This window comes from Maylandia zebra, linkage group LG13 (assembly GCF_041146795.1).
Source record: "Maylandia zebra isolate NMK-2024a linkage group LG13, Mzebra_GT3a, whole genome shotgun sequence".
Classification (NCBI taxonomy): domain Eukaryota; kingdom Metazoa; phylum Chordata; class Actinopteri; order Cichliformes; family Cichlidae; genus Maylandia; species Maylandia zebra.
Window position 1 is genome coordinate 8,827,802 of NC_135179.1, and position 27,759 is coordinate 8,855,560.

Sequence of the window (27,759 nt, forward strand, 5' to 3'; positions counted from 1 at the left end):
AGTATAACAGTTTGTATAGTCAGTATATTGTAATTAGCTAACTGTTTCAGTTGTTCATAGCTAATCGTTTCATGAGTAAAAACAGGACGTCAACCACCTTGCCACTAGGAAAAAATCAATGGCTGCCCAGTGACTGAATTATTTTGCTGTCTGAGACTGTTTTAGAAGTAGTTTCCATGAAGATCTGGTTGCTCAGAGGTTGACTGTGCAACATCCTTATCCTTTGGGGGACCACTTCTGATTGCGAGTGCAGTTGCTTGCTTGCCTGTCTCGAAACAACTGGAGTCTGTCCCAGAGTTAGCACTCTCAGACAGATCGGTCAATGATCGATCTTTTTTTTATAAATGTAGACAGACTGCCAGCATATTGCAATCGGTGAGTTAGTCTGCACTGCAATAGGACACTTGACTCAACTGGTTATGAGCTGGTTACATTCCAATATCAACAGAAGATTGTTGTGGGATCGTCAAGGAAAGACTAAAATAAAGCTGTAGACTTCTTTTTTAAAAATCGTTTTCTCTCATTTTATTGGAGGCGGAAGGTAAGACACACATTTCACTTTTCTCACAAACCTGGCCACCCTTCAGTATCTACAAAGTACTTCCTGTTCCTTCTTGAAAAGCAAGAACTACATCCATTGTACATGTTAGAAACAGTTATTTAAAAAAAATAGAAATAAAAATGTACAACATACACTTGATATATATAATATAATTTTTTGCTCTTTTTTACAGAGGTAAAAATACTAAGCATAAAAAATGGGTCTAATTCAATACAGGGAGTTGTTTCTTAAATTTTTCAATTTAAATACACAAGGAGATAATGAGGATGCGTTCAGGCACTTGTAAATGGCTCTGCATGTGAGAACACCAAACAAGATGGAGGTAAAAGATGACACACATACGCACACTCTTTCCAATCTGATTGGCCCCTGCCCCTGATCGATCAATTACAGCATCTGAATCTACTCAGAAGGTGTCCATATGTCATAGCATATTCAGCTGATCCCAGTAGCTTTGGATCAAGGAGCAGAAAAGGATGAGCAGATCTGGAATATACGCCAACACGCAAACACACACACCAACAACATACAAACTGGTACACAGGACAGGATGTATGACAAAGATACCACTGGGGAAGGAAAAAGGACATCCTCAGGCATTCTGTAGTTCGACTACAGTAAGTGACATTTCCTTGGCAAAACAATCAGGGATGGATGTTTGTTTCCAGAATTTCACGTTTTTCAGACTCCTGATCTTTTCCGATGGGATCCTGCTGATGTCCTGCGTCTCTTTATTTTTAAAAATCTCATTGTGTTTGCGTTCTGATCCTCAATGCTGCCATCACCCAGGCTTAGATGAATCATCTAGCACCGGAGTGGTTGTACTTTTAGTGTTGCACTCTTATTGTGAGGGCGTGATGGGCCAGCTGCAGCATCACAAACCACGACAACTGAACTGACTATAACGTTTTTTGTTCTTTTTGAAATGTAGTCATGCCATATTCAAGCATGACTTTACTCTCTTTGTGCTTAGGGTGATACAACAGATCTGGGATTGAAGGGAACGAGTGCTGCTGTAGGACTGAGAAGAACAGCACATACATGTGTCACATGTGGTTTCAGCAAGTTAATCTCTGGATTAAAACACCACATTCTGCGCTTAAGGGAATAGTTTGACATTATGGATTCAACTTAGACCCTCTGATGGATGGTTTCTGGTGCCTTCTAAGACAGCCAGACAGGCCATTTCTACTGCTTCCAGTGTTTACGCAAAGCTAAGCTAACCACATCCCGCATCTAGGTTACATTTTTATTTATCACACAGACGCTATTGCACGTCTTATCTGTGTGTGCTTCCTAAAATGTCAAACTTTTCTTTACAATTTTATAAATCAGACTCGTCACATTGCTGAACTGACATACATAGTGGAAAAAACACAAACCCAAAAACCCACAAGTCCCATGTTTTAAAAAGTCAGCATTAATGTTTTACCTTTATTCATTTTTTTTTGGGAGTGATTTTGGATGTTTTCAATAGAGTTGTACGAGTTTTGGCATTTGCTTTTGCACATAAATGACAGGCGGGGGAGAGGTGATTGTACTTCGCTGGCAAACTAAAATCCATAGTTTACATGCTCTTTTTTTAAAAGAGTTTCTTTTTTATTACAAAAATAGATTAAATGGAGTTTCAAAGAACATGTGGTGAGACTTGATTGAGCCATAACCAAGCTCACACTTTTCGCTATAGCAGACATCTTAAAAGAGACGAGTGAGACTCCACATTTTAAGGCATATGGGCACCAATTTAAACGGTATCGGATTGATTTTTCAGTCCTTGATGTAACACAGACCGCTGGCTAAGGTTCTGCAAAGAACAAGAAAGAAAAAAAAAAAAAAAAAAAAAAAAAAAAAATCACACTACTCCAAGTGCACTGTAAGTAAAAATGAGCCAAAATCTGACTGGAATAAGACTCAGTGGGTTCCCGGTTCAGGCGATTTTAGGCACTGTTTGAAATAATGTTTGAAAGGAGCAGGGGCGGATGCTAGCGTGACTTGAGGCACCGTCTCATTCAGTGAATGAATCATAGCCCAGCACCCTTTTGATGGTGGATCAATTTAAGAGAGAAAAATAAATAGGATGAAAGCTTGAATCTTTGGGATATTAGACGAAGATTAAGATGAGTACCACGTTTGCCTCGGTGAACAAAGAAGACGTTGATGGTGGAGAGCTATGTAGACTATATACATGAGCTTTACTATAAGCTGCAGTACAGACAACAAAAGGCCTAGGCGCACAAGCATGCACATATACCATCAACGCACACACACGCGCACACTAACACACATGCGCAAAGAGATGTAGTGTTTGATGTCTCGTGTTGCTGGAGTTGAGCTGAGCGGGCCTGATATTGGAATAGAGTATAAACAAAATGGCCACGCGTACATCAAAGGAGAGAATGAAAAACAGGACAAAGAAACAATTCAAGTTCTTTGACGCCGAGTCAGTGTACAAATATAACAATATAAAGTACCTGCATATGTGATACATGACATATAGGTCAGCTATAAAAAAAAAAAAAAAAAAAAAAAGGCCCCCTGAAAAAGAGTGCTCTCTCACTAGAAACAGAGCAAATGGCCACGTGGAGAGCTGAGAGAACTGTCTGCCGTAAGGGGGAGCTTATCTTCCCAGGCCGTTCAGAAAATGCACCAGCAGTTTTTTTCTTTTTTGGCTTATTTCAGTGTCTGGAATTTGTAGAGAAACCCAGAGAAAACAAGGCAAGAGAGTAAGCAGCCATGACCACTTGTCCCTTCTGTTCGTTTCCCCATCCTTCCCTTTCCCTGTCCTTGCATTGGGTTTAGGTTTGAGTCGTGTCCCTCTGAGGTTTCAAAGCACGGCCGCTCAGCTCAGGGCCTTGTGTCGACCTCCGCAGCAGCCGCATGCAAGCCCTACCTGGTGGCAAGCGTGGAGAGGTGGGTAGAGGCAGAGGCAGGGCGCCACCAAAGACAAACCAAACAGGGCTAACCAGCGCGTGCCCAGACAGCCTCCCCCGCTACCCTCGCCCCCGTCACAGGAGCAGGCGTCTGAGTAGTCCCCCTCTGGGTCAGACATGCAGTGGTAGAGCATGGTGTCTGCCAGCCACATGCAGCTGACCCGTCGGATGCACATGCGCACCGGGTCTGGAGCATCCTGGCACCTACCTCTCCGGTTGCTGGAGAGGTAAAAAGCCTCACCGCAGTGCTCACACTGAGCACGCTCCATTCTGTCATCCTTCTGCCCCTTCCCACCATTGGTGGATGAAGAGGAGCTCGGGAGTAGGGAGCGAGGCTGACTGGACACCACAGACGGGAACTGCTGGCGATACGAGACGTTTTGGCCCTTACTGTTTAAGGGTCCAAGGGAGGGATCAGAGTCTGAGGGCGACAGGGCCGGTGCCAGCGGGTACGTGTAGTCGTGCTTCTGCGCCTCTGTCTTGTCAAAGTGGACATTGGGCTCAGGGTCGTCCATGTTGATGAATTTGTCACGCACTGTTGTGTGGCGGTAGTCCTCGTAGCCGGTGAGCCAGGAGCGATCTGAGTGGCGTCCACGATGACGCTCGGCGGGCCGCTCCCAGCTGCGCTCCCGAGGGTTGATGCGGACGATTTCCTCGTCCTCGAAGGTGACATGGCGGGGAATCCGAGACAATGGCTAAACAACAGAGAGAGTATATAACATAAACAACACTGGCAGTAATTCACTCATAAAATATATGTATAAAATATGTATGGATACAGCTTAGCCGTGTTTGTCTCACCTGGTCCAAGTAGTAGTGGTCTGAGAGCCGATAGGGATCGTGGCGAAATCCCAGCGGGCACTTGTGTCTCTGGGGAAGGGGCGAGGACTCGAGCGGCTGCAGAGAGGTCTCCAGTTTCTGGGAGGAGTTGGATGAGCTGTCTGTGGTATTCTGAGGTGACAAACAAACACAGGATGCAGGCTGAAAAGCTGATTTCTGATTGCACACGTCAAACAAATAGTGAGAGAGGACACCCTGATTGGACAAACAAAAACAGGAAGCCTCCATGCAGCACTGATTGGAAAAACAGGAAGTGTGAGCTCTGTTTTCCAATCCACTTTTGGACTGCTATATGCGAGTTAAGCTTTTACTAACAACACCTGCCACAAAGAATCACTTACGAAAACATTGCAGGAACCATCACACCTAAAATCACAATTAAATTAACCACTTTGATTTAATTTATTTTTTTAACATATTTTCACAGCAAAAACTCTTATCTGACTCAGTATGAATATATTGTCTTGTATATTCATATGAACTGGGTATTTGACAATAAAAGTAAAAGGGAATCAATTAAATTAACATTTTTTTTAAAATGACTGAAAACAAGAAACCTAAGCATTCATGAAGATCAAGTGACTGATACAAAATATTCCTAAATCCAAAAAAGTGGAAACAGAAGCATCCTTTAAAATGTTTTTTTAAAGTCTGCAGAAAAACTGTACACACACCATATCCACAGGCTCACCTTTTAAGCCTCTACACATCATCTCCTTCTCCCCAGTCAACCTGTCCTCCTTTCCTCAATCGCACTTTCTCCACATTCCACCTTTCCTTCTCCCTTTTCCACCTCTCCACGCATGTGTGTGCACATGTGAACAGTATCCCGTCTCCTTTCCGCTAAAGTCTATCAGGGCTCCAGTCCAACTCAAACACTGGCCAGACACAAGACAGTCAGACCGCTGCCGATTTCAGACATGCACAATGGGGGTCAGCCTCTGTTAGCCACCAGCTGATAGGCAAGGACTCCTTTTGTCTAATCATATCAGCATTGTAATATGAGTGCATGTATTGTAGATGTGTTTAGCCGCGGGGCAAAGGGTGCAGGTGTTTCTGTTTGAGAAGCTGTGCTTGAAATGTATCCTCTGCATTTTGTCTTGCTTTGGGGAAGACTGGTCACAAGAAGTCAATGGCAAGAACGATTTTTTGCATGTCTTACTTTTTCTTGACCATCTTCTCTTAGCTATCTGCAACAGCTGTGAGATTTCCAACATGTTTTCCCAGAAATGTTATTTCACAAATTAGATTCGATTTTTTTTTTTTAATTCAAACTATCCAACTTCTCTTCAACTATTACTGGACAGATATACAAAAAGCTAGATCTGCCATAGAGAGGGGTGGCTGTAGATGCAAGGAATTTTCTATTAATGGCAACTACTTTTGTCATTTTGGAGATATAATAAAGTGTCCTTGAGCAAAGCAATGAACCCAGAATTGCTACCGTTGGAGGCGACATTATGTGTATAGGCAATGGTCATGCCTTTGAGCTTACATGCTTACACTAACATGCCAACATGCTAATGATAATATTTCTAACATGTAAAACTCTATGCTTACCACTCCAGCTGTTAGCATGCTGTCCTTACATAATACAGCTAATTGTGCAATTCAATATATTAAAATTTCTGAATTGCTTACAAACAAATCACAGAAAACAAACACAAAAAGAAACCACACGAACAAACGCCAATCAAGGCATGATTGGTGAATGAACTTCTAGAAGGCAAGATAAAGAGAAGTTCACACCTCATTCAATAACAGAAGTTATGCATTTAATCATCATTAACACTGAATATCAGAGAAATCTCTGAATGAAAGAAACAAGGTCAAGACCAAAAATAATCGGCTGTGATCTTTGAGTCTAAAGTGGAAATCACTTCACAGGCTCAGGAACACTTCAGGTAACATCAGGGAGGTGATTTAAAACCGTCCTGTGCAAAGACATTTTGCACATACTGGGATTTTGGAGGATGCAGAGTAGGAGTAGCTCATTTGGACACCATATCCTCCGGGCTAAGAGGGGGCAGCCTGTTCAGCTTGTTATCAGATCTCAGGACCTGTGATATTGTGACATTATAAAACTGAGCAACTGAAATTCTGTGGTGACCAAGAATGTGAAAACATTATGCTTTCAAAACTACAGCAAGTAATCCGGGAAAGATGTCTCATCCTGTACTTTGGGAAATATCTTAATGGATTTCTGTACCAACACCTGATAGTTTGTTTTTAAATGAAATGCGAAGTTTTAAGGATTTGCAAATTCTACTTTTATTTGGAAGCTACTGACATCATTTAGAATTTCTAAAACTATTCCTAAACTATTCTCCCCCCCCCACCACCAAAAAAATATAAATATTTGGCACTCCAATAAGCCTAAATCCAATGCTGCAAACTATTCTGCAGAACTATATGACCCAGATCTGATATTTGTGTGTGTGTGTGTGTGTGTGTGTGTGTGTGTGTGTGTGTGTGTGTGTGTGTGTGTGTGTGTGTGTGTGTGTGTGTCTTGCTGAAGCTATCCCCATTATATCCTACTCCCCACATGGATACTGCCATGCTGAGAATTTCCCCTTAGCTTTCTTACAAAGCCCTCAGAGCAGCCTGCCAAAAATAACATAACATGCTGCCTCAGCTTTGGGCTCCGCCCCCTGGCGAAGCCATTATTGGGGGAGGAGTTGGTATGGTTGAAACCAGTCTGACTCTGGCCTCCATGGCTGCATCTAATTCAAAACACAGACCAGACTTTCAGCTGCAAGCTCAGACTGCACAAGAGGACAGGGAGACAAAGGGAGGAGTTGAGGGGGAGAGTTTGTATTTCTGGACATCCTCTCTCTCTATATATTCTGGTCCAAGGCTGGACAGAGGGCATTTCAAGTTATTTTCTGACACAAAACATGCCCCGACTCAAAGCTCGGGAGGATTCATCCTTCAACAGGCCTGTCTCGCTCTCCTGGGATGAGTCCAGAATTGCATCTATAGCTTTCACTCCCCCTGTTGTGAATGAGCCAAAATAGAGACAGAGAGGGGAGATGTGCTGAAGGGAGGGACAGAGGAAGGGTTAGGTTAAGTTTAGGTTTGGCGAACGAGGAATCATTTAGGGAAGTATGTCCATCCTATCCCCCAAGCCCATCCAACCATCCTCCCCCATCCCTCCAAAGGCTGTAAATTTGCTCCAGCATTTCCCTCTGTCTACGACCGCCTGCCTCACTAACTGCCACCGCCGCCGCTGCTAACTTTAGGAAAGGTCATTAACACAGAAGAACACAAGCAGCACTAAACCCCTCATGTTCCACCTGTGATTTTACAGTCATGACACTTTGCAACGTTTCATTAGAAGAGGAGTAACTTTTTGACATGTTCTATAAGGCTGTTGTTGTTATATTCATGTTTAGGGGTTTTATATTCCAATATGCTATGCAGCAGTCGTCAGGTAGAAAAATACAGAGATGTTGAGAGAGAAACCCTAAAAATGGGCAGGGAAGACACAAATCGAGGCAGTAATTGTTTCCCCCTGGTTTCATTCATGAGTCCAGTTGGATCCTGACAATACTCGAGTGTCTTTCTGAATGTCTGTGGGGAAATATTCCCCGTAACTTTTATTTTTTTAATATCTGGCACAAGCATAAGATTCAGAATCAGACCCAACATGTAGCCTATTTTTGTTTTTAATTCCACTATGTTTTTTAGATCACAAATACAGACTGTGTCCTAGTATTTCCTCTTATGCAGTCGCATGCTATGTGTAGGTCTGCTGGCTGTTTGCTGTAATCTTGTGGCATTTTTCAGCACAAGTTTTAAAAGCAGACGTGAGGCAATGCATAATATTTCCTCAGGCAGGCTTTGTTGGTTGCTAGCACGACTCATGCACCAAACAGGGTGAGCCTTGTGCTAAAAAATAGTTTATATTAGGCCACAAGGGAAATGGAAAAATCGAGGCTATCACACTGTTTTGTTTTATAAGTCAGTGGGGATTTAACTGAAATGGATGTGGGCTTTCTGGGTCTTCATTTGTGGAGAAAAAAAGGTCAATTTTATGGAACAATACCCATGAATTGCCGTGGATTTGTTGCACTTTTAGCCTCTCTGTTAGCGAAAACCTGCTGCTCCATTTCAGGGGATTGCTCCGCCCTCCGACAGTGCTGTAGTCCCCCCACTCCTCAAGTGTTTGTATGCATCTCTGTGGTGGCTGTGTGCTCCCAGCACAGCACCTATTAGTCTTGGCCCGTACAGACAGCTCGAGTCAAAGATGAACCACGAGGCACTTCCTCTCGTAAATCACCGGCCCTGCGCTAAGCTGGGAAACAGCTGCTAACTGCTAGTTTGGTAGTGTTTCTCTGTTTCAAATGGGAGAGGGATGGCGCGGGTGGGGGAGGGGGGTGGGGTCACCAGGAGAGTGGGAGCTTTTGGGACACAGGAAGTGACCTTGTGACCCTGCCTGCTGGCCCTTGTGTCAGATTACGGGAGGGTGTGTGTGTGTATGTGTGCATACATTTCCTGTACTGTGGCAGGTATAGATGACCGGCAGCGAATACTCTGTGAACTCCTGAGCAGACCTAATTTTTGAACGATGGATGAAATAAATTTGATCAGTGTGTGCTCCAGACCAGATCCTAATTTTGCTGCCTCCTTCTCCAGTTATGAAGAGTGGAACTTCTAAGATAGGACTAGTGCAGTCAAGGTAACACACATGGAGGTCTACACCTAAAAAGCCATTCAGACTAACATCCGACCTGCATTAAAACAAGGCTTGTAGCGGTGCTGGAAAAGGCGTGTTGTTTAAAGTACTGGATAGACATGAAATGTGATCCAGGAAGTCCAGTTTCAGCGTTTTAACCCCTAATGAACAGCACAGCACTGTGCAACAGCTTATAATGTTCACAACAGCGTTTTATAACTCTAGAAAGTTATCACAGCAGCAATTATTTTCTGTTTTGTTGCACTGATAGTTAGGTAAACACAGTGTGTACAAAGTAATCCAGGAATGTGTTCCTTTCCAGATGACATTGTGAGAAATGATGCTGTGTTGACAAAAACCTGGCTCAGCTTTTGCCTTTGAGTAATACCACACAGACCACTGAGGCACACTACTTCTGTTTACCTCATGATGGTAGTGAGAGATTAATTTTCAGAGCAGTGAAGTTCTCACACACAACATTAAAAAGGTTTTGCAGTGGTTTGATGTCTGAAAAGCTCCAACTCTGTCTAATCTGTAGTACAGAGCAGCTGGCTGAGTCTACGGCCAGTTGTTTTTATTTAGAGCCTTTTACTGCATGATTTCTATCACTGCCAGGGTGTTGGTTTAGTTTGTTTGTGTTAGCAGGATGACTCAAACGGATACGAGATTTGCATGAACATTTTACCAGAGATCGGGCCTTAAGCATTTGATTTGGATCTTTCCATTCAGAGTTGATGTGTACTTTGCCAGCAGAGAGCCTACAGAGCACATGGATGACGCCGTGAACTGGGATGAATAATTTTGATGATCTTTTGGATCTAGCAGTTCAATTGTAGTGGTGACTAGAGCCACTAGGTGTTGGCTTCTTCTTTTCTGTGGTGGAGACTAAAGCTGAGAGTTGTATACAGACATCACAGAGACTTTTATTATGTATGACCAGCGATTATGGTGCTGTGAAGACCTGACATTGTATAGATGATATTATCCGTGTGATCCTGAAGCCCATTTTAGGTAAGCTAGCCGTATTTTGTTGCAAAATCTTTACGCACACAACCACACATTCAATCTACTGTGTCCACAACAAACTGAAACTTAGTAATGCCGCCTGCTGTGAGTCAAAAGTTGTGACCATCATAGTTATTAATGCAAAATAAAGTGCTTACAGTAAAGACGTCATCGTCACCCAGCTCCCCCTCATTCTGGAGTGCCGTAGAGGAGGTCGTGGAGCCTACAGACAGGAGAAGGGAATAAACTTTATTTCAGGTTGTTTAATTTTTACATACAACAAAGAATCTTTTGACGTCCTTTGATAACGTCATGGCAATCAAATAGCTCCTGACTTCCTCATCCTGTCCCTTACCAAAATTTTTTAACTTGACAAAAAACAAACTTTACTTTCTGGTACACGTTCCTCCACATACTTAACCTTCATTCATGTCCTTGCCAAGACTAACTGGTTATACCGGTGGATTGTGTTATGCTTTAAAACTTCAAACCTTGAACCAGCTAGTGAGTGTCTTATTCATTAAGTAGTGTGGTTTCCTTTTCTTTATGTAGTCGGAAAGACGCAAACAATGGTTTAGTCATAACTAGAACGTGGAATTCCTGGAGAAATAGTAGCAAGCTGCTGCAGCTTTTAAAGTTCAGGAGGAGCATGGGATTGAAACAAGAAGTCTGCCTTTAGTGGACTATGGTGGGCACACATACAGCTGTGGTCAGAAGGCTACATACACCAATTATGTACATAAATGTGACGGTAATTTTCGGCTTTGATGATTTCTTTGAACTGTCCTTTTTCCAATGATTAGCATACATCTTTAATGACTTTAAAGCAGATATGATAAGTGTATCTAAACTTCTGACCACAGCTGTAGACTGTATATAAAAGATGGACTTAGCCACCCATCACCCATGACCTAGTAAGGTTTGTTGTAAAGACTTGAGACGAGCATTTGCTGTCTTACGTTTCTGAAACCAGACCTCGAGAAAACAAAGCAGTGAAGTCTACAAAGACCGTATGCCCACTAAGCATATCTTGCTTTATCTTTCCCAGATAAGTACCATCATCTATAAAACAAATGTCCTGTTTTATACAGTAAGACTTGAAACTAACAAATGAGCCCATTAACCCAACAGGAGACTGTTTACTGACGTCGATTGACAATAAAGCTTTTCAGCTTCGGTTTGGGTGTGTTTAATTAGAGACTGGGCATATTTTAGCTCTGGAAGCTTTATAGGTGCTAGGACAGGTCTCTCTCTGTCTTGTCAAAACATTTGAATAGTTATATTGCAGCACAGTTTACCTTCAGCCAGGTCATCAATTGCCTTTCGAACTCCCCTGTCGAAAGCTCTGGCATCAGCTGGACTCTGGAAGGATAGGCCGCACCTTCTGTCTTCCACCTTCCAATGGTGAAACGTGGGCGTCGCTATGGTGTACACTAGATCCTTCCTCAGCGGGCAATCCAGGATCACCTGTTGATACGACACGCACCAACCATTTACAACATGGATCCATTTCTGATCTTTAACAGACACGTTGTTGCTCACATTCATGTATGCGTGTGTGTATTTTACCTGGTTGTCCCGCATTCGTTCACCACGGATGAAGAACTGGGAGCTGGTGGAGCCCAACACAGGTGCCAACTCTGTCGGCAGCAGGCGGCACACCCCTACCCTGCTCAGAGCTCCCCCGTCCTGATTCAGCCACCCACCGCTCGAGTCGTCCCGCGTCATCACCACCGCTTTTACACGTACGATGTAGCTGTCACTGCACAGAAAGGAAGAGAGAAGATATTAGCACAAAGATGACTGCAACGTAAATGTGTTTATATTATACCAGACAGTAGAGTGGTGATTCCAATAGATGATAAGCTCAGGATCTAATCATTTTTAACCCTTGTATTATGCTCATTAAACTTAAAACATGCTTTAAAATAAAAGCATCATCCATTATGTGAGTAGTGTGATTTTGGAGAATGTTGAGGCAGAAAAAAAATTCTCCGCAGCTATAAAGTTACACAACTTAATGCTTTAGGTTACTGGGAAACCCCCTCAAAACCTTCACTGCTGTTTATAGACTTTTTGTAGCTGCAGTCATAGAGGAAACTTAATCATATCAAAGCCGAAGCCGGCAAACTATTCTGTATTTAACAATACAAGCCTAAAATTAGTTTGTCCACAGTCAAACTGAGCTAAGCAAATTAGTGTGTACGCTAATATACTGTGAAGTGTAACTGTTTCTAAAATAGCATCAGTAAAATTTATAGCCGTATCTATCTAATCTCTTCATCAGATTCTGGTTTTGCTGCAGTGCAGTCCAGTTTGCTTGAAATGTGGCAACATGTCGAATGACAACCATTTCCTTCCACAGGAAAACCAAAGAAATGTATGAATACAAGATAACGCAAGGTCAAAGCAAAATTCACATGATTGCAAACCGAAAAATAACAGTAATATTTTCCACGCGACACAATAACTCTTTGGATAAGAAAATAACATCTTATCCCATCTTGTGAAAATTGACAATGCTTTTCTTAATGTGCATTAAGAGTTTATTCTAGAGCAGGAATCACACCCTGGCAGACTGTTTGAGGGCGTTGCAAGTCACGACTTTGCCTGGTCCTCGCTGTGCTCAAGTAGGAGGTGTTGTACCAGGACAAGTCAGTTGAATGCACACACACAAACAACCCCAAAGTTTAATGTAAATTTAATATGGTGCTATGTTGTTTTAAAACTTGTTTAAAAGTTAAACTGCTGCCATTTTAACATAAAACAGTCCACGTATTTAATAAAATGCTGTTTCAGCCCATCATCTCCTCACTAACCTCATCATATAGCTCATCACTTCTGCTCCATATTTTCCTGGAGTAACCCTCTGATTATTAGTGAAAACATCCCTTATCTTGTCGCTTTAGTGGTTGTAAACAATAAGAACTTCCCTATTTTCATATTACATGTCATATCACTTTATTTCTCTACCATCACTATAAATTAAAATAAAATTGCCTACAACAGTGGGGAGATTTGAGTGGATGTGAAGTTTTTGCAAGTCATCAAACAACAGAAAATTTAGGTTCATTATTTGATGTTCATTCACAAATTGCCTTTCCTCTTCCGTGAAGGTTAGATCCACTCATAAAATGTACATATTCCTCTTTTGTTTTTGAGAAATACTTCTGGACACATGTGAATACAAAGAAAATGATGCAAAGTGCTGTGAAAAGCATGCTTAAGCAACAGGTGGTAATAGAACCCTAACCCTGTAGAAATGTTGTGTATTTAGAAGCCTACAAACAGTAATGCAGCCCACAGTCTGACCTGAAAAAAGGGAATGAACGTGCACATTTCTGACGTTGGAGACATCTGGAAAGTCTTAACTCTGGAAGGAATTTTTCAAACGTTCAGTTTTCAGTGACTTAAAATGCATAGAAGTAAGACTAAAATACTTAGAAAAAAACAGTATGTTTTCTAAAATACCCATGTACATGTGGCAGGGCGTTAGTATGACTGTAAACTGAATTCCTTTTTTAACAAAGGGAAATTTTAGAAATAGTGTATACTTAAAAATTGCTCTCAACTGCCTGACTGATAAATCCACTAGGCACATATATTGTGTGCTCACTTAAAATACAGGACTTTTTTTTAAATCGTACTGTTGGCGAGTTTTTGCAGACACGTCAGCATCTTGCATGCAAACTGCAGCAATTAGTGGTAATAAAATAAGTCTTGAAATCGCATTTTCTGCAATTTTTTTTAAAAATTCTTGTTAATAAACGGGAATAAAAAAAAAACAATTTACTAATTACTCGTACAAAATGGCTGCAGCCTAGTTAGAAGTCCCACGTTATCCATGTTATGTCTTTTTGTTCTTTGTGCCTAAATCGGAAATGGAGTCGTCTGCACCATTTAGATGAGACAACATTGGATTGGAGCCACAAGTTATACAAGCTGACAGATAATACAGTTTATTCTATAAGAAGTACAAAGCAGATGACAAAAACTGAAACCGGAGACAATACACCGGAGGCTGATAGTAAAATACATGGTATTCTTATGTGTAAGCATGACAGTCACCACTATACGTGTACACAATGGACATGGTTGCAATCCACATGCATGTACCCATGTATGAACTATTGATGCTGTGCTGCGTGTGCGTTCATGTGTGTTTGTGTACGCGTGTGGGGGAGAAGCATGAAGAGATAACGACAAACATAAAAAGAGAGTGATGAAGTGAGGGAGGGAGGATGAGTGGGAGTGAATGAGAAAAGCGTTGTTATATAATTAGCTAACAGTACTAAGGACTCAATGCACACACACACACCTACACACACAGGTGGCAAAACTGGTTCACCAGCTCCCACCCACACACATTCATAAAATTGAGTGAATGACAGACTGACTAGGTGACAGCAGTCAAACTGCACAAACAGAAAGGCAACCAGAGATTCACCCACAACTCCTGAGCTTTTGTTTCCATTCAGAAATTTAAAGTTACTTGAATTAGAAACTCAAAGACACTACCCAAAATCTACTTGGCAAGAAATATTACTCAGTGTGAAGCATTAAAGATTTAGTGTTGTTATTGGCCGTGTGATGGACTGGCGATCTGTCCAGTATGTATGGCCTCTTTCTGTCAGCTGGGATATGATCCAGCCCCACTGCAATACTAATTAGGTATGTGGTTAGAAAGTAGACAGATGCACATGTGTTGTTTCTGGCTATAGCAATACACTCTGTAGGCAGATATTATTCATCTGCTATGTCAAGCCACAACAGGCGTAGGTAAAAATTATTATATGAGCTCTACTTTACCGTGTGGAAAAATTAAGTAGCAACAAAGGAAATAAAAATGAAATCTAAAAATAGAAATGGTGGTGTACTAATTTAAGAAAAGAAGCTTACTATTAATCATGGACAAAAAACAAGACAAGATTAATTTCAAAAGGTCAGACAGGCGGTAATATAGTTTTACATCTATATGGTTGACGATACAATACAGTTAACAAGCAGATTATGGTATGTTTGTAGTGTCAAATGTGTCTGCAAAAGGGAAACAACTAAGGATACAGAGCAGAACCACCTGACAACCACTGCTCATAAGACAAAAATATATATGTATGTATTTTCTTCCAATTAAATTGCTTTTCAATTGCTTATCTGTTTTAAACATTTATCTATAATTATCTGAGTACAAAGTATCTACTGCTTACCCATTATTTTTAGTTAATATTTCTAACCTATTCAGGTGCACTCAATCTTATAATTACATCATAATATCTGTTTTTTTCACCACCGGCACTTGAGGTCATTTTTACCCATTTAACCACTGGCTACTACAGAAGTAACCCTGGAGCATTTGCACCCCTGTTTAGGAACGACTAAGCTATTTCGGTTCATTGACATAATTTCTGCTCTTAAACTGAAAAATGTTTTTAAAAAAAATCCACGCTCTGCTTTTATATGAAAGTACCACAGTGGTTCAACATGACTCAAACACATGTATGTCATATTTCCATACAGAACCACACATCCAGGCCACCCACATACAGAAATAACACTAAATTCTGTGCTATATAAGCACATGTGCTTTAAGACACACGATACCAGCTATCAGCTCTCTGAGATGAACTTGTCACATTTTGGGCTGTCTTGTGACCCATGTTTAGAGCCCCGTCTGCCGACAGGCCCTATAATCTGTGGCGGGGACACACAGACAACCACAACCAGCAGCTACACACTAATTTAATACACTTGGAATGGTCACACATTCTTACAGACACATACATTTGGGAACTGTGAATCTAATTCTGTCCACACGAATGTTGCAAGAGGTACTGATGCTGAAAAAGGACTGCAACGCCCATTTTGAGAAAAGGTACAGTACCGTGCAAAAGTCTTGTGCCATCCTTCATTTCTTTAGGAGCCTGAGGTCCATGTATTTTTTTAAAGTGGTCTTAAGCAATAGTTCCCCAGGCTTCCTGAAAGTCAAAGGCTTTCTTTGGACATTCACTACTTTTTCTCTTATTTTCACTGCAGTACTCATACCTGACCATTTTCAAAGGAATATTCTTTTGTTAATCATTCAAGCACCTAACTCTAGGAATGAATGTTGAATAATTTAGTTTCTACACATATAGAAAGCTTAGCAAGGCACCAAGTTTTAAAATGTACATTTAAGCTTTTTGTTACTAGCAGCCTGCACAAAAATACATTATTTGCTCCTGTTTTTTTTGTTAGCTGAATCTATGAAAATTGCCCAGTATAACACAGTTTGACAGGCATAAAGTAATACTTTTGCACCAACAATGTGCTGCAGAAAAACCTTTTGGATGACATATCTGGACATGGTGCGTCGTGTGTCCCTAAAAAACAAATTTGAACTTTTTTTGTTCAAATTACCAGGAGAGTGGAATAACAGCGAGTGTCTACAGACATCTGTAAAATACAGCTGAGGCTGTGACTCTTGAGAACTTTGTACAGTACTATAGTTTGTAGACTATTTATAATCACCAATTAAAGAGGAATTCACATACGGTACACAGCATCTCTAACTGTACATGGACCATTCTAAAATATGATTGTCTAATATTTGGTGGGTTTGTGATCTCAAGCTTTAAGTTGAGACTGCAAACACTTTTCAAAGTCTCTTTGGGCGGGATAAGGGTACAGTTTGTTGCATCAGAAAATGACTTGGTTAAGAAGAAAGGCTTGCTGAGCTTACCTACCTGCTGATAAGGAAATCATGCATCACATCCATTTCTAATTTAATATGAGACTTCAGGTCAAAGGTTCAAGGTGTGTCTGGCTTCCATTTCTTAAGAAAAACAGCACTGCAGTTGCCAGCCAATTGCTTTTGTTTGCTTTGCAGTACAGCCTGACAATACCTCACAGCACCAGATTCAGCAGCTTGGCATGCAATCATACCAACAAGTTCATTGAGCTCATGGTAGCCATTACCTTAATAGAAATAAAAAAAAATCTAGGCTGGAGCACAGTTCTGTTTCAAAAAAGCTGGGATGTTGTGTAAAATATAAATAAAACATTTAATGTAATATAATCAAATTGTTAAAAGTGAAGATTTTTAGATAGTTTTTAGTAAAATGTGAGAGATTTATATAATCTGAAGAGAAACAAGATTGTGTTTCCCAATTCTTTACCAAAATGTTACATCACCTCTTCATTTACGAACACTTAACTAACATTCTCGCCTGTTAAAAGCTCAAGAGTTTTGGGTCTTTGTCATTTTTTAAGTGTATAATAAAATCCACTAAATGTTTTAAATGGCTTATAAATTTGGAGTCCAGACAGGCCAGTACTTTGCACTCTATCTATGGAGCCATGCTGTTGTTAGATGTGCAGAATGTAGTTTGGCATTAATGGACTTCCTGGGCAAAGTCGACTTTCAGCATGAATGGTGCTCTCACGTGTGCTCATTACCAACGCAGTGCACCCTAATGCAAGCTCCACACCAATATCTTGGAATTTGTAATCTGTGCTGATAACATGCAGCATGGTCTCTCACCTCTTTACCCTGGAGGTAAAGATTTTACGCCTAATATTTTCATAAAGAAATTAACACTTAACATTTTGACTGTACCAGACCACAGGACAGTTTTGGCCTCACCCAAGCTGCTATCAGAAGGCACAACTACTTGCATATTTTTCTGCTTCAAAAGGGACTCCCTACTGGTGTTAGTAGAATTTATTATTGCACATTATTAACTGTAAATTCTGTACTTGTTAAATTTACATCAGCTCATCTTTTTCCACTTGAAGGCAAGTGAAGCAAGCTGTAAACACAAAACTGACTCGTTCAGATTCACTTTCAGTTTAGCTACGTTTTTGGTCTCCACCTTCTGTGATGACAACTAAAACAAGTGTCAAGTTGCTACTGGAAACCAAAGCAATCAGCTGGCATAAGGCTCCGTAACAGTTAGTAGTGTAAATATAAAGATATGAAAATGCAAATGTCTCCCTATCCAATGGCACTGTGTACACGTGGTTCAGATATTACTGCCAAATCTTTAGAAACGATGTAAACAAACAAACAAACAAACAGAAAACCAGAATCCTTACAGAAACATCTTTTCATTTAAATTAACACGCATTTGTTGCATTAGCTAGAACTCCATGTCCACTCTAAAAGTCTAAACAATTCAGTGTAACATGAACTTGTAAGAACAGTCTCTCCGGTTCAAGTGGTTCATTGCAGTAATCATTCTGTTCTTTTTATTTTTATGCCTGCTCCACACCTTATAAGAGAGTCATCCTAATAAGGAAATGTGATGTGGGTGGAGTACACACCTGTTGAGTGAAAACTATTTATTGCACTGTCATTGTTATTTGCCTTTATGTCTCAACTGTTTTAAATTCCCCATTTTGCTTACACTTGCTGTTGAACCACAAAAACACTGAATACACTCTTTTAGATTATACACTGTTAAAAGTGCTCCACAGATAGCCAAACCCCGACAATACTTGATGTCGTCTGTGTGTAACAATATTGCAATAAAACAGTGAAAGGGGGTCGGAAGTGCACTGGTTATCAGGCCTGGAATCCAACTCATCTTTGACAGATAAAAAAAAGGCCAGTGAGGGCAGCCCAACCATGTGTGATAACAGTGGCTATACTTCCTCTGATAAGGAATAGCTGGCCGCGCCTCTGCCTGATCAACAGAACACATACACACACCCACGTCTCTATGTACATCTGAACACAACACACATGCTCCCTGTGTCAGGAAGTGACAAAAAGGTCCATCAGAATAAGGGTTGTTTTATTGTACTGAATGCTTACAGTGTTTCACACTTCCGCCTCAGTAACTGCTGTGAGTAAGGCCACATGTAGAGCAGAGCTGATTAAATATTTCTTAAATGTTTCGACTTGATGTTTTTTGTTTCACATCACTGTAACTTTGAAATTTGTGAGTTCCTTCACTCATGTTCAGACCAAACATGTGTGAATATGTGTTAGTTTACTTCAGAGTGACCAGAAATGAAGTTGTAAGAGTGGTTAGAGATCAGCTTTAGAGATCAGTAAAATGTTATTAAGTCATATAGTTGTTCCTATATGTGCAAAAATGACTGAACTGAACAAAGGTGAACATTGTGTCATTTAGATGCATTATTTAAGCTAACTGTTCTGGTTCACAAGAACGTAGAGCTTAGGGCACAAGGGTTGTGGTGGCAACCCTGAACTCCCCTATCTTCAACTCACAAGCCTCACGTCCACTGTGCACTCTTTCACCAACAAAAATTCACGCAATGAAACAAAAAGACAAAAGTAGACCCTCTAAGTTCTAAGCAAAAAAAAAAAAATCTAACCAGAAAACAGCAATGCCCCTCTGTCTGCTTTCTCTCATTTTGTGATAAGGTTGCAGGCTATCAGTGTAGCTAGTCTTCATGTGCATGATAATTTCTGTGCAAAGGTGCAAGCATGGACGTCATGTGTGTGGCAATTAGACCTGGAAATGCTGACATGAAGCTATAGCAAAAAAAAGTAATATGTGGAGCATGAGGTGGACTGTTAGATTGGCAGGGCGTCAGTGGTAATGTGAGCTTTGTACCAGACTGTTGTAGTGAGGACAGAGCACAGCCACAGTCTTGAGATTTGAGTAATGACTGAAAGAGAAGGTTGGAAATACAAGTAGTCAACATGCTGGGCCTTACAGACGGGGTAAGGAGCTCAGAGCTAACCAGGATGTGTGACAAACAGCTTCTGTGGAGTGGTGTGTATTTCTGATCAAATGTGTGGGCAAAAATGTGTGCTGCTATCAAAGTCTTGGTAAGACAACTCCTCGTGTCTTACAAGGCAGCTTGCTACAATTGGTGAGTAGCGTGTACATTAATTAGAGGCACGCTATAAAGCACACTGCGTAAAAACAATATGAAAATAGATTTATGAATCTCAGTAGTATGGGGAATTATCTTACAATGTTGTTCTTTCCTGTTCTGGCTTTCATTCAGAGGGCAATAGAGTGGGGGTTGGGGGTTGGGTGAAGAGAGTTCATTCACAATTATTGACACCGGAGGCTCCTCGGGGGAAGTTTGATCAGCTTTCTGTCAATCAGCTGTTGTTATATGGAACGGTCACATGTTTGGGCAGCACAAGCTGCCAGTGTGAATGAGTGCGAATGGGTCAACTGACATCAGAGAGGTCAACAATATTCAGAGAAGTGTTAAAGGAAAACATCCCATTTCCAAATGACCAGTTAGAACATGAGCGCTGAGCTATTCAGTGTTTCCGGCATTGTGTTTGTACACCAAGAGAAAGCCATCGGTGCGAAGGTGACTCTGCAGCAGCACCTCCATCTAAACATGAACTTTACTGAAATAAAGCTGATTCTAAACCTCTTAAAGGCGACTAAACCAACTTAAGACTCTTTACCAGATATCCGCTTAGGTTCCGTTAAAACCTGACACTTTGGCCACCCGTTAAGTGATCGGTGAAAGGAGGGGGGGAAACTATTTTAATCGTCTTTACATCTGTAATCTACATCTGTGCCAACTTTGGTCTTTTAATCAGGTAGATGCTCACATCTAAACTGTCAGATGTCAATGGTTTATCTTGTGATTGGTCTACCCGTGTTGCTACTCCAGGGTATTAAAGAAACGGAAAGTTATTTGCATAATAAACAGCAGGACATCTGTTCTATTTAGGCTTCGTTTAAATATACTTATTTTTACCGCTACACATGAGCGGCTGAAATCTTTCAAGATGCTGTTTGGGATTAACCAACCTCAGCTTTTCTCTTTTCATGGGTGTGGGAATACTTTTCATTTTATCCTGAAACATCTGGTTTGAAACTATGTGAAATGAAAGTGAATCTCACAAAGTGTGGTGGAACTTATTTCACAATTAAAAACCAGTTTGCTCAGCTAAGGTTAGCAAAGGTGAATAAACAAGAGATTGTTTTGTACATGACGTGAATAATAGGATCTATTGTTCTGATTTTGAATTAAATGTTTTTATTTGATTGTAACTCTACTACTAGAGTAACACTTCAATACAATCCTTATTCAGTCAGAAAACTCATGTTTGAAATGGTTTATTGCAGCAGAATAACAAAGTCCGAACTTGGGCTCCAGGCTTCTCATTCCCTGCACACACACGGAAATTAGTGAGCGATGAGTAAACATCGCCCTGGATCCCACAGGTGGATGCTGGGGTGGTGGAGGGGTTGAAAAAGCAGGCAGAAATGCACCGACATGTCTGCAGGAGAAGTGGGAAATACTTCAACTCAAATAGACCACCACATTGGGGTAGTTGTGTTTGGTGCATGATGTAAGGAGAGAGAGGTGGGTTGCACTGCCTCATGCACACTCGAACTGCGTGCATGAGGCAGTACAGCTCAAGTTTCCTGTCTGAACTAGCTCCCAGGCTTCGCTTCATTTATCGTATACCGGGCTTTGGCACAGCCCCTCAGTCCATCTATTGAAACTACCTGTTTTAGCCAACTTTATTTTAACTGGGTGCTGCTCGCAAACAAAAGATTTCAAGAGTGAGTGGGTGGCGCTCGTGCTCACAGCCTCATATGACTAACTTGACATAATACGTAGCCAAGGGCAGAAAAAACTGTCTGAAACCTAGAGTTTCACAATTACTTGTACATACGATGATCTCATTATTTGAAAAACTGAGTATGTTTAATTTGCATGGGCAACATTAAGGAAAAGTAGAGTAGGTTCCCTTTAAACTTGCAAAATAAAGTCTTAGGTCGTGTTATCAGCAAGTGTAAAAAAGTAATCAAAGTACACTCTCATTTTATCTAACACACTTGTATTATTTTAGCCATCATACAAGAAGAAAATATGGCACTGGTAGACGAAAAGCTAAATTATAAATGCCAACAGGTTTGAGATTAATAATCAGCCAGGATAACAGAAAACCCACAGTACAGTTTTATTTATCTACAAAATAACCGACTGCATGCATGCAAACTGCACTGTTTGTGTTGATTTAAGTAAATTATTAGGGTAATGAAATACCAAACCAAACTAAGCACGAACGTAAAGTGGTTATTGACGAAATGGGAGTTCACAGGGTTCACACACTGAGAAGAAGTGTTTTCAGTAACCAGCCCAATGGATTGTTCTACATGTGGTGTGACAAGCGAAAAACACAGAGTGGAGTGAATGAAAACTTGAGCTATTATAATCTTGGTCATCTAGTCAGCTGATGAGCAGAGATTAGTAAAAAAACAGACAAACAATCCGGCTCCATTGTTTAGTCTCTCGATATAAACAGCTCGGGCCATTATATAAAGGCTCCGGATAGCAACCAGTGATGAGCTGCCCTGTAAAACACAGGAAACACTGTGAAAAGGGATCTGTTCCACATGATGTGTGCATATGTGTGTGCGTGCAGAGGGAGTACAGACTGAAAGAAGAAATGCAAAAGGTCTGTAAAGGAAGTTATTATGTTAATTATGTGTATCCACATATGTGGACTTGATATTTACCCAGATATGAACCTAAATAAACTGCCGCTGTACTAACAATGATACTCAAAGGACTGCATCTGTCTTGCAGGTTGGTTAATACAAAGAGTATTTCTTATTTTAGGATATTATCGTGTTTCTGCTGTTCTAACATAGCATTAAAGAGAAGCTGCTAATCAAGCCCATCTGAGTTTCTTTCCCACCACTGAGTTGGTCGGTCTATGCATGCTTCCCAGACTGTTTTGTTATATTTATGTACTCTTGTTACAGTATATGAAAACACTGTATACATGAAAGACCAGTTAGCCATCTACAATGCAAGTTTGACAGTAGAATGCGTCCAAGCATGCTAAAATACCAACAGAAAAATTTCCAAATGAAACAAACAAACAAACAAAGCCTTGCTAGGCAATGCAAAGTGACTCCCAACACATGGAGGCAAAGTCTCCTGTTTGAGTTTTGCCCTCGCTGCAATAAATCCTGCAACACATTCGGAGAACTTTTTGATGTTTAGTGATCTTACTGGTAAATGACGGATACAGTGTGAAACAACCCTTGCAAGCATTCCTAAAGCGACATACATGAGCTTTTCCACTTAAAAGAGCAGAAAAAGTTCATATTAGGTGGCAGGTAGGGTGAATGGCACAAACACATTAAAGTTAAGTCTGAACTAGGAGCATTTTATGGTTGAAATTACAAAAAGATCCTACTTTGTGTAAAATATACCCTTTCACTGTGTTCATCATGTTAGAATTCATTGGCAACCTCTGAGGGTAAAAATATGAAAGTCTGTTTCCAATACTAAAAAAAGAAAAGAAATAAAAAGTCTAAATTTTCAGTTATGTGTCTCAAAATTTCAACTTATTTTTTACTTTTTTTTAGTGGCAGAAACAACTTTCCATGAATAATAACAATCATATAGCATCCTTAGAGAAACCCAAGGTCAATTTACACACAAAAGACAAAGGCCTCAATAAATACATTACATTTCAACTTCCATAAAAAACAAACAAACAGCCCAAATAAACATGCCAAAACAGCCCTGTAGTTCCCTGAAAGGCCACAGGGCAAACTAACTAAAAATGCGAGTCAATCGAGGTGTTAAAATGTTGAACTTTACAGCAGGACTTTAAAGCTAGAGCTTTCTTAAAAAGCTTGCACTAACTACCTATCTGAGAGTGTTCTCGTTTATTGAATTACAAAACAAGAGACAAGGCCAGCTGAGGTAACATGTACAGCCAACAAAATAGGTTTCATAACAGTGTAAGCAGTATTTCTTTAACATAACGTGCACTTGTTACAAAAGTGCAGCTCCAACATGACTAATTACGGTTCATGCACTAATGAAACGTGCTAGTGGGGACACCTCTTATGGTTTATCTTAACCTTAGCTCTACTCTGTTTTTGGCGATGAGCTTTGCCCTAAAACTCCTGTCAGGTTAATTATACTCTGTTATGTCGAATGCTGCTAATGGAGAAAAGCATTATGTGCGAGGAACAGAACAATCCTGCTGGGGGAACGTGCAGGCCTGCTAACGCCTGGGTTGGTCAATTGATGAGTGCTTTTATTCAGGGATTATATTTCGATGCTACGTTGACCTTCTCTGAATGTCACTGGACATCTCCTGTCTAATACTGACTGTGCACATGCTGACCCTGCAGCAGCTCACATTAGATCAATACGTCCTCGGCTCGTGTTGTGACTCTCGGTGCAGGGGAGAGCTTCTACTTCTATAAAAGGTAATAAATGTCCCCAGAAGGACGGTGCAAAAGAGGGACATCCTCCAAAGAGGATAGTGACATTATAGTTTAAGGTATGCAGTCAACAAAAGATCCTCTCAAAAACTATGTGTGTGCGCTACTAAACACAATGCCTGCTAATAGTAGGCTGACACATGGGCATGTGACCATGTCCATAGCATGGATCAACAAAGACAAGCTAAAGACGCACAATAAAACTGAAGCTGTAAAAGAAGCAGTGACAATGCTGCACAACATGACATAAAAAGGTGTGTCTTACTTCCTGACACACCTGTAATCCCACAAAAGGTGTAATTTCTGATAAGAAAGCCACAACACGCAAAGTTGCAGATAACAACAGCCGATCACTTCCTTCCAGTAACTGGACAATAAAAACCTTTATGAGGCCACATAGCCGAGTGGTTCACATTAAAAAAAAACAATACAAAAAAGGAGATTTTGTACCGTGCAGAATAAAGTTATTACTGCAACAAAAAGCCAATTAGAGAAAGATGTGGATTAAAAAACCTTGGCCTGTTACTGGTGATTTTATTTGACTATATTCCTATTTAGATACAAACATATGGACTGCGATGGCAAATCTGCAGCTGTCAGACGTTTTGAGACAGTCTAATTCAGTCCAAAAGAAAAAATAAAATAAAACCAAAAGATAAATTAAAATCTGGCAGCCAAAGGTTCATACATTAAAACCACCTGATGTTTATTGTGAAATACTGTGGCTCTTTGAGTGTTCCCCTAACCGATCCTGAGCAGTTTTTTTTGCCATGCGGTGGCGTCTATTTTCACTTTTGTAAAGTCTTTGCCACTAAAAAAAATCTACTGTTATTGCATTTAGAAGCTTATATAGGCCGGTTTTAATGACTGCAAGAACTTTAACTGATCTTTTTGCCCATTTTAGTGTAAAATAATGAATCATAAAAACATAAAAAGGCCTCTTTTGCCAATTGATGGTCAATCAGCCACGGTTCTTTTGAGTGCTTTTTCCCATCACACCATGAGAACGCTGTTTATCAGAAACACATGACTCAGAACAAGGCCATAAAGATACAGTTAGCACAGATGTTAATACAGGAAATGCAGAGTTTCAGAAGACAGGCAAGACAGCAAAGCGTGGTTTGATTTCTTGGTTGCATCTAACACCCCACCACCACCCCAAATGTGTGTCTGGCAACATATGACAAGCAGAGACAAAGGCTTGGTCGCAGTCCCTGCTTCTTTCAAACCCTGGGACCGGGAACAGACACACATACGCTGGCTTCGTAGAGCAGAGTACGGCCGGCAGGCATGAATGGGGACGCGCTGAAGGTTAGAAGGCTTTTATGAATGAGCCGGCGTCACGCCACCGCAGCGCAAACATCCCCTCCGGTGCCCTTCGCCCTTCCACCCCCCTCAACAGATTTGCAAGGCAGGCATTCCCATCGAGCACAGCCCCGTGTAGACTGACAGAGACAGACGCTGACGATACAGCTAGGCTAACAGAGCTGTAAAAATGCAAACAGGAGCCAGTAAATTAAATAGTTTGGCAGGCCTGCTCGTATGTCTGTACATATGTTTTTTTTCCTGACAAGGCTGCAGGATTGAAAAAGGAACAGGCTATATAATCTATATTTTGGCGCTCTGCAGCCTACACAGTGTAAAGGTAGCACAATGCATATTAATCTGCTGTTAAGCAAATTCTAAGCGTTAACCGCTTGAGTACAGGCCCATCGGTTCGCACACGAACGTATCTGTGGGCCTAGGCAGTGAACAGCTTTGTAGAAGCTATAGTTCGCAGAAGAAAAAGCACGATCCCCGCGTGTGCATGTCAAACACAACTTCGCCAGTTTCCAGTTTAGGAAAAACGGACCAGTCTCTCTTCTTTCTTTTTCTTTTTTTAAGGCTGAGTCGACGTTTACGATCGCTATTTTTTATGAATGGAGCGTGGTAGGCTATGCAAATGAGGGCGATTGAGAAAGAGATGGCGGATGAGGCATATCGGATATCTCACATCCTGTGAGACTTCCCCTTCGGTTAGAGACAAACACACAGATGTGACTAAAAACAAAGCGAATGTCCTTGCAATCGCCGCTCAGTGTTTTTTTTTTTTTTGCTTGTTTGTTTCTTCTGAGCTACGCACAAACAAAAGATTCGCGAGCTGGCCGCCGAGCGTGTATTTATAAAAGGTGTAACTTCTGGGCGTGCTGGAGTTTCTAAGTTACGCTGCAACAGGGGCCTGCTCTCTCGCTTCAGATCCTTTCAGAAAATGTTTCCGACCCACCCACGCTTATTCCCCTCCTCCTCCTCCCACTCCCCTCTCCTTTCTCTCTTGCCTTCCCAAGCCTGGAGTCTACACCGAGGTGGGGGCCCTAAAAACCCTCTTCGACAGCACTGTCAATGCATTACTTCACAGCACCATCAAACAGCAAATCCAACCAATTGAGCGTAATAATAATAATAATAAAAAGAATATTAATAAAAAGCATACACCATGAACTGATCTGCACAGAATGCACATTCCATCAAGTTGCTCCAATCACCTCTAACTTGTAGTCACGGAGGGAAGCAAGGGGGAAAAGACAGAAAAGAGAGAGCAGTAAACATATAGAGAAATCTTCTGAGTCCCAGTACTTACTCGTTTGGGTGTGTTTCTTCTATCATTTTCTCGTTTCACCTCAGGTAATGTACCACGGCGGTTGCATACTTTTCGCTTGTCATTCTTTCACCGTGGCTCCTCCGATTCTGTCTCCAATTCCGCATAAATCCCCCTGCGCCTTTGTGCGAGTGTCGGCTCTTTGCTTGCCTTCGACTGGCTGCGCCTCAGTCTTCTTTACCCCTAAAATTTTCCTCTTTTACCCCCGGAGCCACCCTCTTTCTTCTGGATCGCGAATGCCCGCTTTACTATAACTTTAACACACCATCACCTAGCATGAACGGACAATTTTGTAGCTTAATCCAGCTCCGGTCTTCTATTACACCCCCCTCCCTGCCCAAACACACTCACTCACTCACTCACACTCGCACGCACTCTCTCTCTCACACACACACGGGCGCACAGGGCACACACTCCGTTTTTAAGTCCTAAGGCGCATGTTTTCACCGACGACTCCGGTTCCAGTTGTGCGTAAAAAGCGCGTCGTCGCTGCTGTTACCGAGGGGTGGCCCCGCTAGAGCCCCATCTCTCTCTACTCCATGTTGGATTGCAGGCGGCCGAGAAGCTCCAACGACGCCGGGGCAGGGAGGCGGGAGAGGAGAGGGGGAGGGATAGCAGGAGGAGGGGGCGGAAGCGGTGACGTAGTTTACATTTTAACGGAGGGCCCACGACGGCTGCAAGCCAAAGGGTCTCTTGACAAACGCACTCTCTCGTCTTTATTTCTCGAAAATCCTTCATTTTAAACCTCAATTGTCACCTTTGTGCGCATATGAAATCCTTCACTGGGCACAGTGCAGATAGTTCACGGAAAGGAACCCCCCCCAACTACATTCCAGTGTTAACACCCTTCAACGCAATAAATCAGCCTTTATTATCATCATGATATTACTTATTTAATATTTATTCATAAGATCTAA

At 41.2% G+C, this 27,759-nt stretch overlaps 1 protein-coding gene across 1 annotated transcript; it reads right to left on the minus strand.

The window, feature by feature from the left end:
- Positions 1–486: 486 nt before the first annotated feature.
- On the minus strand, positions 487–27,432 carry LOC101465467 (sprouty-related, EVH1 domain-containing protein 2). The gene is made up of 6 exons (XM_004553453.5): positions 26,825–27,432; positions 11,585–11,777; positions 11,314–11,482; positions 10,174–10,238; positions 4,294–4,443; positions 487–4,187 (listed from the first exon to the last, which is right to left on the minus strand). The coding sequence occupies exons 1-6, from the start codon at positions 26,848–26,850 to the stop codon at positions 3,402–3,404; spliced, it is 1,389 nt and encodes a 462-aa protein (XP_004553510.1). The 5' UTR covers positions 26,851–27,432; the 3' UTR covers positions 487–3,401.
- Between the last annotated feature and the right edge of the window lie 327 nt (positions 27,433–27,759).